Source organism: Hemicordylus capensis, chromosome 5, assembly GCF_027244095.1.
Source record: "Hemicordylus capensis ecotype Gifberg chromosome 5, rHemCap1.1.pri, whole genome shotgun sequence".
In the NCBI taxonomy this organism is placed as follows: domain Eukaryota; kingdom Metazoa; phylum Chordata; class Lepidosauria; order Squamata; family Cordylidae; genus Hemicordylus; species Hemicordylus capensis.
In genome coordinates, this window is record NC_069661.1 from 205942434 (window position 1) to 205959733 (window position 17300).

Consider the following 17300-nt stretch of genomic DNA (forward strand, 5'->3'; position numbering starts at 1 on the left):
TGCAGCATGGAAGGTGTACTGGCTGGGTGGAGGCCGTGGAAATGAAAAACTTGTAGACAGGATCTTCCACATCTTGAGTCTGCTTTTTTAGTTCTAATCCGAGCATCACAGCCATTTCAGAGATCGAGTGATAGTAAGAATGCATCTCTTTGTTTGGAGAAGTCTTATTGGAGGGCACCACCTTGAGAGGTGGTTCATCAGGATGTTTGGATGAACTATGGGTAGAAGATGTAGATGAATCAGAGTCATAGTCCTCCATGAGTATCATGGTACATGGTCCAGAAGGAACAGTGACCTTCTTCTTAGACGACGTCTCAGTAGTAGCTGTAGTTGTGTTGTGGACAACAGTTTGAGTTGGTAGACCTTTTTTTGAGGTCGAGGTACTTCCACGGTTTGAGTGGAGATGCAAGTGAGTAGGATAGGATGCTTTAGTACTGTAGCTTCCTCTAATATTGGAAGGGTAACCTGTGTCGATATTGAAGCCATAGAAGGAGCTGGCGGCGGCATCAGAGTGGCCTGGGTCGACGTTGAGACTGACGTCATGGCTGGAGCAGGCAGGTCCGGGGATGGGTGACCTGGGTAGTCATGGGGACCATCGACAGTTGATGTCAAGCCTTCCAAAGCTTGTACTCTTGATAGTCCAATGGAAGCCCAAAGGGAGCATAGGTGTGCCTGAGTTGCATCTCCCCAACCACCTTCGCACACCAAATCCTGTGCAGCAACATAACTTCTCACGTCTTTCCACATATGCAGACTAGAGGCTGAGGTGTCAAAAGTTGGCCCACTACAGAATGAATGGGCTGAAAAGCTGAAGGATCAGAAGAAGCTGGCATTTTCAGTGTTGAGAGGGCCATTCCCTCCTCCTCGGGATCGAGACCGTGGCTTAAAAAGCCATAAAATGCAGAGGTGGACGGTGTACTCTCGCTGGAGTCCAGAAAGTTTAGGAGGTGCTGGGCGTTGTCGGGTCCCAAACTGGCTTCCATGTCATCATCGTGGACATCGATGGCAAAAGAAACTGGTGAAGGACGGAGAACTTGTGGTGTTGGGAGAGAGGCTGAAGATGGTGATTGTAGAGGCATCGAAGCTGGCGAAAGAGAGCATTCTCAATGCCAAGCAGACGTCGTGGTTGGCATTGGCCTCGACACCAGGACGGATAGCGAAGCCCGGGATTGAGTAGGAGGCGACCGAGGATAGAGGCTTACAACTTCTGAGGTCACCAGGGCTGACTGGAGCATCGTCAGTGAAGGCGTAGCTCAGGACCCAACAGACTTCTCCTTGGTGGCAGATCGCGCATTCTTCTCCCGATGTTTCTTTGGAGCAGATGCTTCCTCAGTATCATAGCCCCGATGCTGAGACTTATGCCGCTTGCAATATGAAGAGCCAGAAGGCGGCTTCAGCACCTTGAATGTGCCTGACGAAGTAACTGAGGAAGTTCAAGTTGAGGATTTAGATTGATTGGTGGCAGTCCCCAGCTTCAACTTGGATGCCGTGCTCGATGTCACCTTCGATATCACACCTGATGTTGAGGTCACGGGGGCATCAATCAGAGATCTGGGCATCGGAGTGCTGGGGCGGAGCGCGTGATCATAGAGGGCAGCTCTAAGTCGAAGGGCTCTGTTCTTTCTCATCTGATGAGAAAAGGTTAAGCAAATGTTACACGTGGAAGTGTTGTGTTCTTCCACCAAACAAAGGAGACAAAGGTTGTGGTCATCTGCTGAGGGGAGTTTAGTGCTACAGTGGAGACAGCATTTAAAAGTCTTTTTCTTATCCATTATGAGGTTAAGAAACTAGTGGAATTACTCAAGTAGAGTGAAGTAAAGTCCGTTCCGAGGTCGTAACTGAATAAACCACCTGTCCATTGAGAGAAAAGTTCAAAACACTAAAAATAAGAATTGCCTGGTCCAGTCCGAGTTGTAACATATAAAAATCTCAATGAATATTGTTTCTTTCCGCAGAAAAATGTTCCGGTCCGAGGAGCTCACTGTCCGAGGTGCCAACACAATAGCGGTCAGAAAGGAACTGAGGAGAATATGCTAGCCTGCCCAAACCGAGCATGTACACCACGTGCATGGGGCGGGGCTTAGCGCTTTGAACTAGTGAATTCTGCCCGAATGATCCTGTGCAGGCACAGGTCCCACTCCTATGAGTGCAATGGATCACGATCCAGATCATACACTTTTTAAAAATACAACAACTTGTGTTTGCTTTAAGTAGGGACACAGTTATTCTATCCATTTTGCTTCCCCTTCCAATCCCACAGCCATCTAAGAGTGAATTAATTAAACGTAAAACTATTCATGTTTTAATAGTATACAAATCAGCAAGATAACCCCTAAATTTTCACTAACCTCTGCAAATTCATAAGCACATTTGTCCACTAGTTCCTTTTCAGCCCACACCAGAGTTCTGGGACCAATCTTTCTGAAAAACAATGTTCTATTAGAAAAGCCTATAGCATCTCTCATATTGTACAGTTTAACTGCAAAGCAGCATTTCCTGAAAATCAAGTAGGTGAGTGTCAAAAGCATTACTGGTAAACAGTAGTTGATAAGTGAACAGTTTCTTTAATAACTTCTGCTTCTAAGGGCTGATGCAGACATACCCATGATTAAGGGATCAGAAGCAGGCCACAGGACTGTACCCTCCTGATCCTCCAATGTACCCGCCTTCACAACACTTCTCTTCTGCCAGCCTTAATCATGACTAGTCATACCTGAACCAACTTCCATCATGCTTCATTCTTAAATATTCTGTAGTCCACAGAAAATACACAAAGACATATTGCCCCAATAAGCTGAACACAGACCAATCATGCACAACATTTATCTTCCAACTTCCCCTTCTCCAACTAACTTGGTAGCTATGTTCTGGAGCTCAGTGAGTAAATGGGAAGAATATCATTTAATTAAGAACAGCCCTGCTGGATCAGGCCCAAGTCTAGCATCCTGTTTCACACAGTGGCCCTAGAACCTTCTCTCTCCAACAGCTTGAGATTTACATTGTGTAGTCAAGTTTTTGAGCGAAAATAGAAGGTTCATCTGCCTATCATGTATTAAGATGTACTGAAACATTGTGCGCAGCCAGGATAGCACAAAGGATGAAGCATTGGGTTTGGGTGCAAGATATCTGCATTCATATTCTTGTTCAGTCAGGATACTTGTTGAATCATGTCTCTTTCAACCTAACCTACCCCACAGGGATCTGGGGAGGATAAGAAGAAATATGTTGCAACCTGCTCTTGCATCTCAGGGAGAGAGCAGGAAAGAAATCAAGTGTTCTCCTTCTGGGAATTCAAGGACTTTTTTTATATACATAAACAAGTCTAGGAGTTTCTGTAGAAACTTTGAGTGACACTCACCTGCTTTCCAAAGCTCCAACAACCAAAGCAATCAAATAGCTGGGAATTGGAACCTAACCCCAAAACAGAAATAATTCATTAATTTTTTTTAAAAAATGTGTTAGAACAGAGCAATGTTACATCTCACACATGTTAGAAGGCATTAGATGGCTTTGGTTAAGTAGCTTTACACAAGTCTATTTTCCAAGTTACTAGGAGATCTTACTGAAAGTGTGAGCAACCTTACATTTTGAAAGAAACGGTATATCTTCCTGGTGCCATCTTCTGGATCAGGCAAGTCTCCATCTCTGTTAGCACTCATAAGGGCCACCAATTCCTTGGGAACAGATATCTAATAAAGGACAAAAACACACATATACTACGAGTAGAATGTGCACCTACTTTGAACTTTGTAGGACATTAGATCACAGGATGTCAATGCTACCACAACTTGTTTTCCGTGAACTTCACCGAAATACTTCATCCCACTTCTTACACCTTGTACCTCACATCTACCCTTAACCTTCACCCACCCCTAACCATGTTCTATGTTTGTGTCCTGGTATACCATGATATCCTAATCTCTTAGGGTAGAAAAACAAACAACCATTTTATGCTGCTATGAGTATACTTACTAAAGAGGCAGTCAAAGGAGGGGTGGTTTGTTTGCTTAAGATCTTATCACTTTTGTTGTCACTTGCTTTAAACCAGCAAAAAGAGATATTTACATTGTCAGCCCAAGCTGTAATGTGTGGATTAATACTGTGCCATGGATGGCATAACCAAAAAGGCTTGATATCAAGTGAAGGCTGGGACTTTAGAAAACTGGGCCCCAATGGATGATTCTTTACTCATAAATACTACTGCTGCAAGTAACAACAGTGACATAAACCCCAAACACAGCAAAAACTTAAAAAGAGGAAACAAGGAGCTTTAGCTTGGCACAACATCAAGACTTGCATCTCTTCTTAGGCCTCATCTCTTTATTTGAGCTGGAAGGAGAGCAGCTAAATAAAAATAACACTCCCACCAACTTCTAGCAGGTGATTCTCTCCTTTTCTCCAATGTATGATTCAACACAGTTGGCTCTTGTTAAAAAAAAGAAGACGACCCAGCTGGCTTTTTTAAGAGATGCAATGCAAATTTTCAGTTAACGTTTCATGATGAACATACAGAACTTCACTTGCAGCACACACAGAAATGTACAGCATTGGGCCTTATGGCTTGGTGGTTTCTTGCAATATATTGCTCTCCGAAGAAAGATGCATGGTAACTGTTTAAGCAGAAAGACATCCATGAGACATGTGCTCATGCTCTCTAGAACAATAGCTCTCTGCAAAGGTGCAAATATGAGGCTTGGAATAGCAATTGGCATTCCCCAGTTCTACTTCCAAGGATGTCCACTCTCAACAAGATCTGTAAAACAAAGCACCTTACTGCTTGCATAGAATTTCTGCTTGAATTTCTATAAAATGTGAACCCTTGAGGCTTGGGTTTGGAACCTCCATCCTGCCAACATCATACTCTTCCCATATTTCCAAAAAAGGCAATCTTTGATATCATTTGCAAGGAACAAAAAAAAGGGGGGGGGAAGATACGTTCTATCCAAATCCACATTTTTAACTGAAATTATTTACTAACCCTAGATTTTTTATGTGGAAACTTTCGCAAAACCACAACAGAACTTCCACATGCTAGACAACAGGCTAGGTGTAGAAATTGTTTGCTGCAACCTTTCAGTTCCTCTTCACTTCTATTTTAGCACTTACCACAACTCATTTGACATGACTGGTTTGCTGACTGCATGCCATATTATAGTCTGATTATGGGCAGTAATGGGAGACTGGTGAGTAGATAACCATGCCTTGAAGCAGACCATTGTTCTGTCTTTTAGATCCAATTCTCACGATGTTATTAGTCAAGAAATTATATCCTTTAATCTTTTCAGTATGATCTAAGACCTGATCAACACAAACAGCAATATGATGGAAACTTAAAATGCTAGTGGTTTGAGGCTGCAATGTGAGTATATGGGAAACAATTTACCATGCACGTCTGGAGGTTTTCACTGATTAACCTGATAATTTGAGATAAAACTTTTTCTTGACTAGACCTAACTGAACAGCTTCTTGACTCAAAATACTTTTAGATCATGGGAAACTAAAAGCATTAATGGTTTCAAAAGAAATGTTTCAAACTTAAAAGAATCACTTCCCTGGGACTGGGAAGTCAGAATGTTCCCAAGTCAACATTATTTAGTAATATTTTTTTTCAGGGAATCGCCCCCCACCCCCCAAAAATAAGTATCAGTCCCATAGTACGATTGATGTCAGCTCTAGTCAATTAGTCTACTTTAGTTGGTCTCTTGGGCAGAGGTGCACCTAGGTGATTTTGGAGCCTGGACCTAAAGGCCTTTGGAGGGCCCCCCACTGCAAGTTAAGCATCATTTTTTAACACGTAGGTTCTTGAGGGCACAAACCACACCACCCAGGACAGACTAAAGGGAATTTGGGGCCCTCCAGCAGATGTGGAGGCCCTGGAGTCCAGGGGTAAGACTGCATCTGTTCTTGGGTCCTGAGGCATACATCCTGAGCAGTTTCAGCAAGATAAGTGCCAGAATATGCTTATTTCGAGTTTCAAAAATGTATTAAGGAAAGTAAGCAGGTCATTTTAAAGACTTGAGGTAAAAACATTTCCTTCTTTTCTTGGATACAACTACAAAACATTTCAGTCCAATTATTATTGTATCACAAGAGTGCTGACACTGCAAATGAGGACTAAACCACATCTACCTAGTTACAGGCATCTGGGAAAGGGTGCACAGGGGGATTCTGCGTTACAAACAGCGCAAGGAGTGTGACTGCAATCTTGAGGTACTATCAGGGCAATGGAGGTCATTTTGCACCCACAGCTATTACATTGTTTGAAGCTAAGATTCTATATGGGGGTTCAACTTGGGCCATTTGGGAAGCTGGTATCACTGGAAGTCGTCCAGACAAAATTTCTGCAAGCAGTGGTGGTGGTGGCTAAATATATGTCAGATGTTGCCCTTAGGCTGGAGGCCGGTATGCTCAGGATTTAATCTAGAATATGGATAGAGTAAAGGTAAAGTGTGTTGTTGAGTCGGTGTCAACTCCTGGCGACCACAGAGCCCTGTGGTTGTCTTTGGTAGAATACAGGAGGGGTTTACCATTGCCATCTCCCATGCAGTATGAGATGATGCCTTTCAGCATCTTCCTATACCACTGCTGCCCAATGTAGTACCAGCGGAGATTCGAACTGGAAACCTCCTGCTTGTCAGTCAAGCATTTCCCCGCTGCGCCACTTAAGGTGACTAGAATGTGGATAGCAATATGTAATTATTGGTTTAAGCTAATATTTTTCCCAACTCGGCCAGCTTCCTTGGTCCTGATTGACAACTTTAATCCTACTTGGAAGCCAGCTTTGAATGTGAAACTGGTACAGTTTGGGATTTCACTAGATTCTTTACTGGGGCTGGGCTATGAAGAAGCAAAGGAATGTGTAAAGCAACAAATTTTAGATATAAACAGACCAAACACTGTTGTGTAACAGACAAATAACTGTTGTGTGTGTGTGAAATGTGCAGCTGTGAAAAAAGCTAATTCGATGCTAGGAAACATTAGGAGGGGGGGTGGATATAAAAATGCTACTATTATAATGCCCTAATGTAACACGGCCACATCTGGAGTACTGCATACAGCTTTGGTCACTGTATCTTAAGGATATTGTAGAACTGGAAAAGGTTCAAAAGAGGGCAACCGAAATGATCAGGGACCTGGAGCACCTTCTATATGAGCCTAGGCTACAGCATCTGGGCTCTCTACTTTGGAAAAGAATCGATTAAGGGGAGACATGATCGAAGTGTATAAAATTGTGCATGGAGTGGAGAGGGTAGACAGAGAGAAATTTTTCTCCCTCTCTCACAACAATAGAGCCAAGGGTCACCTCATGAAACTGAAGGTTGGGAAATTTAGGACCGACAAGCAGAAGTACTTTTACATACAGCGCATAATTAATCTATGGAATTCCTTGCCATAGGATGTGGTGATGGCCACCAGCTTGGATGGCTTTAAAAGGGGTTTAGACAGATTCATGGAGGACAGGTCTATCAATGGCTACTAGTCTGGGGGCTGGGGGCCATCTCCAGCCTCAGAGGCACAATGCCTCTAAATACCAGTTGCAGGGGAGCAACAGCAGGAGAGAGGGCATGCACATACCTCTTGCCTGTGGGCTCCCCAGAGGCATCTGGTGGGCCACTGTGTGAAACAGGATGCTGGATTAGATGGGCCTTGTGCCTGATCCAGCAGGGCTGTTCTTATGTAAAATGTACTCTACATGGGACTGCCTTTGTACGTAGTCCAGAAATTACAGTTGGTGCAGAATGTGGCAGCCAACCCAAAGAGACAGTATAACATTGATCTTAAAAGAACTCCAAATTTAAAAGAAACTGCCGATAAGTTTCTGAGCAAAATACAAAGTGCTGGTTATTACTCATAAAACCCTCAACGACTTGGGACCAGGGTATTTATTTAAAAGAGTGCTTCCTTCGTCATGAACCCTCCTGCCTATTAAGTTCATCTGGGGAAGTACAGTTATGGTTGCTGCTGGCTTGTTTGGTGGCTACTTGGGACCGAGACTTCTCTGTGGCTGCCCCGGGGCTTTGGAATGCACTCCAGAGGTTCTCCATCTCTGGCTGTTTTTTAAAAGACCCTTGACTCACCTGTTTTCTCAGGCTTTTAACTGGTTTTATATTGTAATTGTTTTAATTATTTTATCCTTTTTTAATATTCTATTTTAACTTATGTACACCACCTAGGGATGCACATATCAGGTGGTATAGAAATATGATAAAAAAATAAAATAAAAACCATCTAGTCTTGGCACCCAACCATATTAAAATCTGGAGGCAGGAACATAGTTTGAAGCCAGCAACATAATTTTACCTCTCTTACAATCCTCAGCCATCACAGAGCCTTCACAATGGTGAGGTCTGATATTCAGAAGTGCTAAAAAGGATGAATTTTAAAAACAACAGAACCATATAATGACCGTGTCTGGCCATGTGGTACAGTGCAAGTTGAATCATTTGGGCTACTTTAGTGCTCATTTTATAATGATCTTGGACAGTCCTTAATTACTTCTCTATTAGTAAGTTTTCTGAGACATGCATATAAATCTTAATTAATCTTTCTTCTTTCTGCTAAATAGCCAGAAGTCACATGTAACATTGCAAAATGTTGTGTTGCAGAATGCAAACTAATTAAGGATAAATAAGTCCTACATTGGACAAAGACTGCATGCTTCTTATTGTATTTATAATTTTACTGTATGTGTGTATAAGAATGTGAAGCTGGCTGGAGAACAAAATTTAGACGATTGATTGAAGACACATCAACCACCATCATGGTGGTATCATGGCGGCACCATGTTCTTATTGGAATGGAGGTTAACATGCCAGATTTCTACAGATTCAAACTGGCAATATCTACACCCCCCCAAGTGAAACTATTCACTGAGAGATCACAGAGAGTCATCTTTCAGATGCAGCAGGATAAGCTGACTAATTGGAATCCCAGATATCTGTGTACCAAAACTGTAGAACAAAATGGATAATTTGGTATCCCCCAAAATCAATCAAGTTCAACTAAGTATTTGGAGGAGTGGAGGGAGGGAGGGTGGTTGTTTTTGCATACAAGTTCAACTGCCTAGTTTGGCAGAAGTTTGTAAGGTTTCAGTAAATATCAATACATTATAATTCTGGCCATGTAAGACTGCTAAAAAGAACAGAACCAATTATTGGAGGTTTTACTACCTCTGCATAGTATGTGAACTTCACAGAAGGAGTGTCCTGGCAGGGAAGGACAGCTCTGCAGTGAGTAGCCTGGAAAAAAAATTGCACAGAATTAGAGGCTGTTAAAACCAAACCAAGATGAGAGAGCACCAAATCAATGGTGTGGAATGAGTGTACACATCCAGGGGCAACATGAGGTTTTGCAACAATCCCGACTTTAGGGTGATATAATGGCTGTGTATTCCAAATGCTAAAGCTGTTTAATAATTCTGCTGTTCAGCTCTATTGCTACATTATTTAGACAGTATACTATGCTTGACTTGATAATAGAGGTACATACCATTTAACCGTTGCATTTAGTACTCCAAGGTAACTGTTCATACAAGCACTTAGATCCATAGCTCTCTGACTCTTTTATTTGGAATACAATGGACACTGAAACACACAAGCCTTCCCCCTCTTTTTTCAGTCACCAGATCATTCAAACCCTTCTTTTAAAAGGAGCACCATGCAAGTTCATGAAGCAATGACACGAAAAAGGCGGGAAGGACTAAATTCTTCTGCTACCATTAACTGGGGCCTTTTGTGTCTTAGCCCTCAGCCAACACATCTACGGTGTGTTGCAGTATTACGCACTATTATCATGGCTGCACTGATGAAAAAAGACATTAGCAGTTTTGAGCACCTTTATGAGTTGCTACCTCCCTCCTGCCACAGACACAAATAGTATTATTCCATGACATATACTCAAGACAAAACTGGTTGTGGCATCTTAGCGCAAAATACTTCAGCCAACATGACACTGACTGACCCAGTGGAATCAGTGCAACACAGAGAGCTTCTGAGCTGTGGAAGATGCTACCCATAGTGGAGATGGACAAACTACCCCCATCCTCCTCACCTGACACTGACTGAAGAGAAATGGATGTTTTTTCCCTGAAGTCTGCTCTGGAGTAAACCACTGGAGGGCTGAAGATTTTGGAGAAGATTCAAAAGAGATCTCTACAATCATATCTTGCCCCCTGAAAACAATTGTATATTTAGAAATGTGTGTTTTTGAGTACACAATTATCATTACCCACCCACCCACCCACCCCCCGCCCCACACACACACCTTTTCTCTTTTTTTTGCTGTGCTCAAAGTTGGAACCACCATTAAAATTTGCTTTAACTATCAGGGCCAAACATAACAGCTGATTTGTTTCAAATGCCAATATGCTGAGTAAGTCAATTCTGCTAATAAAAAGCATATAGAAGAAATAATCTTCCAACCAATAATTGCCGGCAGGTTTTTCTTACGATACACCACAGTAGCCACAATCCATAGCTATGTTGGCTGTGTTTAAGCATCTTGTTTAGGTTTCTTTTGACATAAGGAAGCAACTTCTACTGAAATTTGTAACAAGAGAGAAGGTTTCTCTGGTCTGTCAGAAAATGGGAAGACATGCCCAACTGTCAAACACATTTAACAAGCCTACAGCTATAACGCAGTCCTGCAAGGTAAGAAGCAAAACATTACCTGAGAGTCTAAGCAAACTTCTCTTGAACCAATGCATTTTGTTACATGTAATTCCACAGACTCCATCCATAAGAGGATGAGGACTTTATTGAAACTAAAGCAGGGCCTCTCCTGGCTTCTGGCTCAAAAAACTGAAACTACCCATAAGATTGAAAAGGTTAAGTGCAAAGTGGTTGCATTGCCTAGTTTAAAGGGGCCAACTCAGAACTTCTGTACACTTCCGCAGGGTGACATATTTACAATTACCCTCAACATAACACTGGACAGGATCCAGCCAGGTTAGTCATGACTTATGACTAGTAAAGTAAAGTGTGCCGTCAAGTCGGTGTCGACTCCTGGCGACCACAGAGCCCTGTGGTTTTTCTTTGGTGGAATACAGGAGAGGTTTACCATTGCCATCTCCCACGTAGTATAAGATGATGCCTTTCAGCATCTTCCTGTATCGCTGCTGCCCAATATAGCTGTTTCTGGGAAATACACCAGCAGGGATTTGAACCAGCAACCTCATGCTTGTTTGGCAAGTCATTTCCCCGCTGTGCCATTAGGTGGCTTCAACTAAGTACCATTAAAGTAAGTGAGACAAGTGGGTTCCATTAATTTTCAATGGGGCAGTCAGAATCCTGCCCAAGGGAAATTTTTAATGAATTTTTTTCGAGACAGTATTGAGAATATGAAGACAGTTTTGGACTGGGGGCAATATAACAACTCAGATGTTTGTCATTTGAATAAATTTATGAATAAAAGCATTAGAATGAAATAGAGAAAGGTTCGGCAACAGCTACCAATAGTTAAAAATATTAACATGTGTGCAGCTCAAGTGCAAAATAAAGTAGTTAATCAATCCGCTTCAGCTCTCCCAAGATGGCACTCGCAGCCACCTATCAGACCAAAGGCTTCTCTCAAAAATGCTTCAACAAATTTCTTCTTGCACTGTCTCTTAGCATCATTTATGTTGTCTAATTATAACAAAGGGCAACTGATAATCTCAGATCCCAGACTTACACATTGTGGTATTATACTGGTGTAGCTGTTAGGCTACCTCACACCAAGCCTTACGCTAGCACAAATCTTAGGATAAAATGGTTAGCAAGAGTTCTCAATATGATGGACCAGGTAAACACACATACTTTCCCAGCTCAAAAGGAAGAGTGATTTCCAGAGGTGCTCCTTTGAAGGGGTGACGTTGTCCAAGAGCAAATTTTGCTTCCTGCCGATCAACCACCACTTTAAGTATTGTTAGATCCTTTGTGTCCAAAACCTTTAAAAAAATGAGTTATATTGCTACCGGAAAATGCCATAAAAACCTGACATGTCTTAGCACAGTGAATTACACCGACACAGGGATTTTATAATATTCTTTCTAGTTTATTCACAAATCATGGAAGAGGAGGGGGAAGAAGAAGAGAAGGTATTAAAACCAAGTAGTTCCTTTTTATCTTAGGAGGGGGAAGAAGAAGAGAAGGTATTAAAACCAAGTAGTTCCTTTTTAATCTTAGTCCAAGTTTTCCTTCCATCACCACACTTTTCCGCATCATCGTATGAAAAGATAATGGTGAGAGGGAACTGCTACCATCACACTTTCCTGCTCAATTTTCAAGCTGACCAAAGCTTTGCATCTTTGCAACATCAGGTCAGACCTGAATATAAGACCACAATATCTTGTAAAGTTTCTTATACATAGCACATGTATTTAACTGTCACACAATCACATTCTGGCTAGATTACTACATGTATTTAATACAAGTAGGGAAATTAGATCTCTAAACGATTGTAACTTCAAAAATACTTAGTTCATTATACAAGCTATGGACTCTGTGCCTTGAAGTATTTGCAAACAACAGAACTGCACAATGTTATTCCAAAATACTAAAGTTAAAGAGCTGACTAAACAAGGAGGCTTTTATGGCTTTCTTGTTTGTTTTTTTGGCCTAACACCACATTCTTGTGGTCAGAGAATCAACTTTTGGAAGAAGGCACTGGAAATTAGAAATCTGTTACAGCAGTACTGACTAAAACTTTGTTTATCCCAATCCCCAAAGGGTATGAACTTTCTTGCAGCGTTTTGTGCAATACTTGTGTATAACATTCCAGAAACCTGCCCCTCCTAAAAATAATTTTTAAAAAAACTATAAAAAGAGAAACTTGGGCCTAATATTTGTTTATAATATAGAGAGCTAGATTCAGGCAAGAAACTTTCCATCTAGAAATAGTTGGGGTGTGTGATTCCATTTGCTGTTGAATTGATTCAGGCTGAATTGGGGGTGATGTGCAAATTCGACCCTGAACCAAATCACCCTTAAAATAGAGGACCCAATTTTGGGTTGATGATAATCACGCCCGATTCAACCCGAATTGATTCAGGTGATTCAATCGCCATTTTGAGGCCCATTTTGCTGGAAAAGGGGCCTCAAAATGGCACTTTTTTCCAGGGAGAGTTGGTCTACCAATTGGGATTGGTGGATAGACCAGCCCTCCATACCAGACTTAGTGCATCAGCTTGCCTTGGAGGACCTCCAAGGCGGACTGTTGTGGATGGATGCTTGCTGCTCCCCAGCTTGTTTTTGGACTTTGACCTTGCTGCCTGCTTCTAATGGGTTGATCTTTGGTTCACAATCATCCTTATTAAGTCATGCTGGACTTCAAGAACCCGGAAGTGCAAATATTATCTCAATTTAAAAACAACATTATGTTTTATTACATTTGTATTCCACCCTACTTCCAAAGAGCTCTGGATACCATTAATGGCCAACCCTTCCTCTTTCAGCCTCATAAGAACCCTGGGAAGCAGGTAAGGCTGAGAGAAAGCAACTGCTCGAAGGTCACCTGGTATTATTAAAAATAGTTATAAACCACTTTTTAAAAATGTTTTTAAAAACAATATGCATAAAAAGAAGGTATGAGAAAACGACCCCCTGTTCCAAAAAGGCTCACAATCTAAAGTCACCAACATCTAAAATGTCAATCACCAGCAACAGCTACTGGAGGAACACAGTGCTGGGGTGGCATATAGATGCAGATGCTCTTCCTCTGCTAAGGGAGAGAGCATCACCACTTTCACTACTACCTACCTCTCTGTCCTCCAGTTAGCAGTAAGTAGTGGCAATCATATTACGGCCACCCTATGGAATATTACAATTTACTCGACCACTGGTCAAGGAGGCAGTCTAGACAGGCATTCCCGAAGGAGGTGGCAAAGATCTGGGAAAGAGGTTTCTCTTTCTCTCTTGGGAGAAACAAGGGCGTCAAATGCAAAGATACACAGCAACCACCCAGCACGAGTTTCACCCAGTGACACTGCAGGGGGGCTTATGGGGTGACTGCCCACAAGCTCCCTTCAGGTTGGCAGCCTTCATCACTTCCTTCTTTCTTCCCTCTCTCTCCCTGACCAGCTCCCCCCGCCACCCCCGGCTGGCCCGACTAAAGGGACAGATGATGACGATCCCCCCACCCCTTTCTCCAAAGGAAGAACTCTAAGCGCGCGCTTGCCATGCCCGACAGGGGAGGGGGGCATTACCAGGCAACGCAGGTGGTCGCGTTCCGCCCGCACAGTCAGGGCCACCGTCCCCCGCAGAGACTTGCTGGCGAAGTCCACGCGGCAGCGCAGGTAAAGATGGTGGGTGCGACAGCCATCAGGGGCCGCAAAGGAGCTAGGATCTGCCATGATATCACCTGCGCTTGCCAAGGCGGCGAGTCACACTCGCTAGCCAAGGCGGCGCCTACGGAGAAGTACTTGGGGACGGTCCTGCCACCATGTGGTGAGTGCTCCAAGAGGGACTCTGGGAAGGGTAGTTCTTGCAACGGGAGGGGCTTAAGGAACGATGAGGAAGTGGACTACGCTTCCCATGGTCCACTGCAAAAGAGAACGTGGTTTAGCTTACTACATAGCATGAACACTCCGGAATTTAGGACAACAAAGCAAAAAGCTTGACTAAGTAGTTCCTCGTTAGTATAGTGGTGAGTATCCCCGCCTGTCACCCGGGAGACCGGGGTTCGATTCCCCGACGGGGAGATGCCAGATTTTTTCCTCTTTTTCCAAAACTTGGGTGTAAATCTTAAACACAGAGAGAATAAACGGTTGATAAGTTCTATAGAGCTGAAGCTGTTCTTTTGAGTCCTTATTTCCATTTATAAATCCAGTACTTTAGTTTACATTTACAGTGTTGCCAACATACATCTGAAAGGAACTGATATGAGAGCAGTGGAACAGACAGAGAGAAAACCTGTGGAGCAATTCCTTGCTTACATTTTTTTGGAGAGAAAAATGTGTTGGGGGGGAATTGAAGATAAGGGTTATTAGGCTTGATGGAGGGAAGCGGCAGCGACGGCGGGGAGCTCCTCGAGTGCTTAGTATCCATGCATGAGAGTTTTACTAATACTGTATTCATTCTTTTACATAATCCACCCATGTGCGAGTAACACAGGAAACCTCATTCACACACATACATGTGCATTGGGCTGTAACGTTTGGTTAGTTAAGTCTTGTATATTCCTCAAACTGTGGCTCCTAAAGAGAGGTTTTTACACTCTTTTCTCTCTCTTGAGGTATGGCGAATTGTCTGCACTCAAATATATGTCAATTTTTAACATAATGCATCACAAGCTCAAATAAACTTGCATATGTGCAGTAAGTTGGATGAAAAATCAGATTCCAGTTTCTTTATTTTAAGACTGACACTCCATCCTTCTCCTAGTCAGAGCAGCCTACTTGTAAGTGCAATGGGTTTGTTACACACAACCATGTACTCTGGTTAGTTCCAAGGGGTTCCCAAACTTGGCTTCCAAGATGTTATTGAACTACAGTTCCCATCATCCCATGTCACAAGGGCCTTCACAGAGGAAGGGAATTGTTGGACTACAATTCCCATCATCCCCCATGGCCCTTGTGACATGAGATGATGTCAGCGGACCCAAGGTTGGGAACCCTTCCATCGGACTATTCTGTGACAGCACGTGGCCGAGGAATGGTCTGCTGTAACTAACCATCAGCACTTCTGCCCACTGCCTAGGAAAGCTAGTGCAACAACAAACCAGTTACGGCATATTGATTTATATAGTTGTCCCTTGCTAACCGCAAGGGTTCCATTCTGGGAAAACCTCGCACTTGGCGAATTTGCAGTTGGGGCGACATTGCGATGAATGGGAAACAGGGGGTTAGCGGAATCGTGACTGAAAACATTCCCCCTGACACCTGAAAATCGCCCCCTGACAGGGGGAGGGAAAGTTAAATCTGTTTTTCTTACTTTTACTGCTGCCACTGTGCAGTGGTGACACACCAGGGACGGTGGTGAGAGCTCTGCCCATTTCCCAAACGGTCAGGTGCTGGAGGCAGCAGGAGGTCGGGCGCTGGAGGTGGCGAAAGAGCTCCTTACACAAACCCGCCTTCCTCCCAAATGCTACAGTTTTGGGCCTCTGCACATCCACCTGTTCTGTAGCATTTGGGAGGAAGGTGGGCCCATGTAAGGAACTCTTTTGCCACCTCCAGCACCCGACGACCTGCCATCTCCAGTGTTCGACCGACCGCTTGGGAGGTGGGCGGAGCTCTCACCGCCTTCCCCTTTGCACCGCCGCTGCACAGCAGCAGTGGTAAAAGTAAGCAAAACATCCCCCCAAATCACCCCCTGACCCCCATAAATGACCCCCTGACCCCAGAAATGATAACCAAAATTCAATCAATTTCTTTTTTTTAATTCTCTCCAAACTGCAAATACTCAGGTCACAGTTTGCAAGGGCAGTCACCATTTCCCAGTCGCAGATATTCAAATCTGCAATTGGGAAACCCGCAATAGGTGAGGGACGACTGTAATACAAAGCTCCAGTCCACAGGGCTTTGATGTTCGAGGGCTCCACATGGGCGAGGGCTGCCTCACACCCCAATACTTCAGTGATGGGGTCAGTCCTGAACATGTGCACCAGGATGCTCACATCTATGCCACTGGATCAAAATATTCATCTCAAATGCTACAGTACTTTTTTGTCTACATTTTTCTCCTGCCACCCCGCCCCCTTAGCCAATACTGCAATTACTTTGACAAATACTTTCTTGGACTACTATCAGAACTCAAAACACACATATAAATAAAAGATTGCTTGTGATTTTATTATGTCCACCTTCAGGAGGACAGGCTTGCCATCCTTTGTTTCTCTGTTCCTCGATTGAGGATTACCAGTCAGATTTCTCTCTTAGGAATCGAGGGCAACAAGTTTCAATCAAGTCTGTACTTATTGCTTCCTTTCATCATATGCCTCTTTACATCTATAATTTAAATAGTGCTGATGCACTGTGATGCTACTCTCTAATATCTCAGTCTTTCTCATGCAAATTAAACATTGATGTATTTATAGGTATATTTAATTTTTTTCGCAGGGCTTATATGAGAATGTGTGTGTGTATCTGTGCATAACTTTTTAATGGGCTTCCTAAAGATGCTTCAGACTAAGTAAATATGCCTAGGACTGGGCATCATGTTCCAGGTTGTACTCCCAAGCATGTGTGCATAGGATTGCAGTGGTACAGTACAATTCTAAGTCCCACTGACATAAGTTAAAGAGTCTGAGATCAAGTTACCATAAAGACTGCCTTCTCCCATATCAACCTGCCTAAACTCTGAGACCCTAGAAGATATCCTGCTCTC

The 17300-nt window shown here is 43.1% G+C and overlaps 1 protein-coding gene and 1 non-coding gene across 4 annotated transcripts in view; one reads left to right on the forward strand and one right to left on the reverse strand.

Moving 5' to 3' along the window:
- LTA4H (leukotriene A4 hydrolase) overlaps nucleotides 1-14428 on the reverse strand; it is a 28647-nt gene extending 14219 nt beyond the window's left edge. Inside the window, exons 1-7 of one of the 3 annotated variants that reach the window (XM_053256822.1) lie at nucleotides 14183-14428; nucleotides 11796-11926; nucleotides 10051-10171; nucleotides 9171-9239; nucleotides 3585-3689; nucleotides 3359-3411; nucleotides 2349-2421 (exon numbers count right to left, since the gene is read on the reverse strand). In XM_053256822.1, coding sequence (XP_053112797.1) covers nucleotides 2349-2421; nucleotides 3359-3411; nucleotides 3585-3689; nucleotides 9171-9239; nucleotides 10051-10171; nucleotides 11796-11926; nucleotides 14183-14329 — 699 coding nt within the window. In that variant the 5' untranslated portion in view covers nucleotides 14330-14428. Of the gene's footprint in view, nucleotides 1-2348; nucleotides 2422-3358; nucleotides 3412-3584; nucleotides 3690-5106; nucleotides 5233-9170; nucleotides 9240-10050; nucleotides 10172-11795; nucleotides 11927-14182 lie in introns of those variants that run through there. The other 2 variants (XM_053256823.1, XM_053256824.1) reach the window with 2 other exon arrangements.
- A 177-nt stretch (nucleotides 14429-14605) lies between these two features.
- TRNAD-GUC (transfer RNA aspartic acid (anticodon GUC)) lies at nucleotides 14606-14677 on the forward strand. The gene has a single exon. It is a non-coding gene; the product is annotated as a tRNA-Asp (tRNA).
- Nucleotides 14678-17300: the final 2623 nt, after the last annotated feature.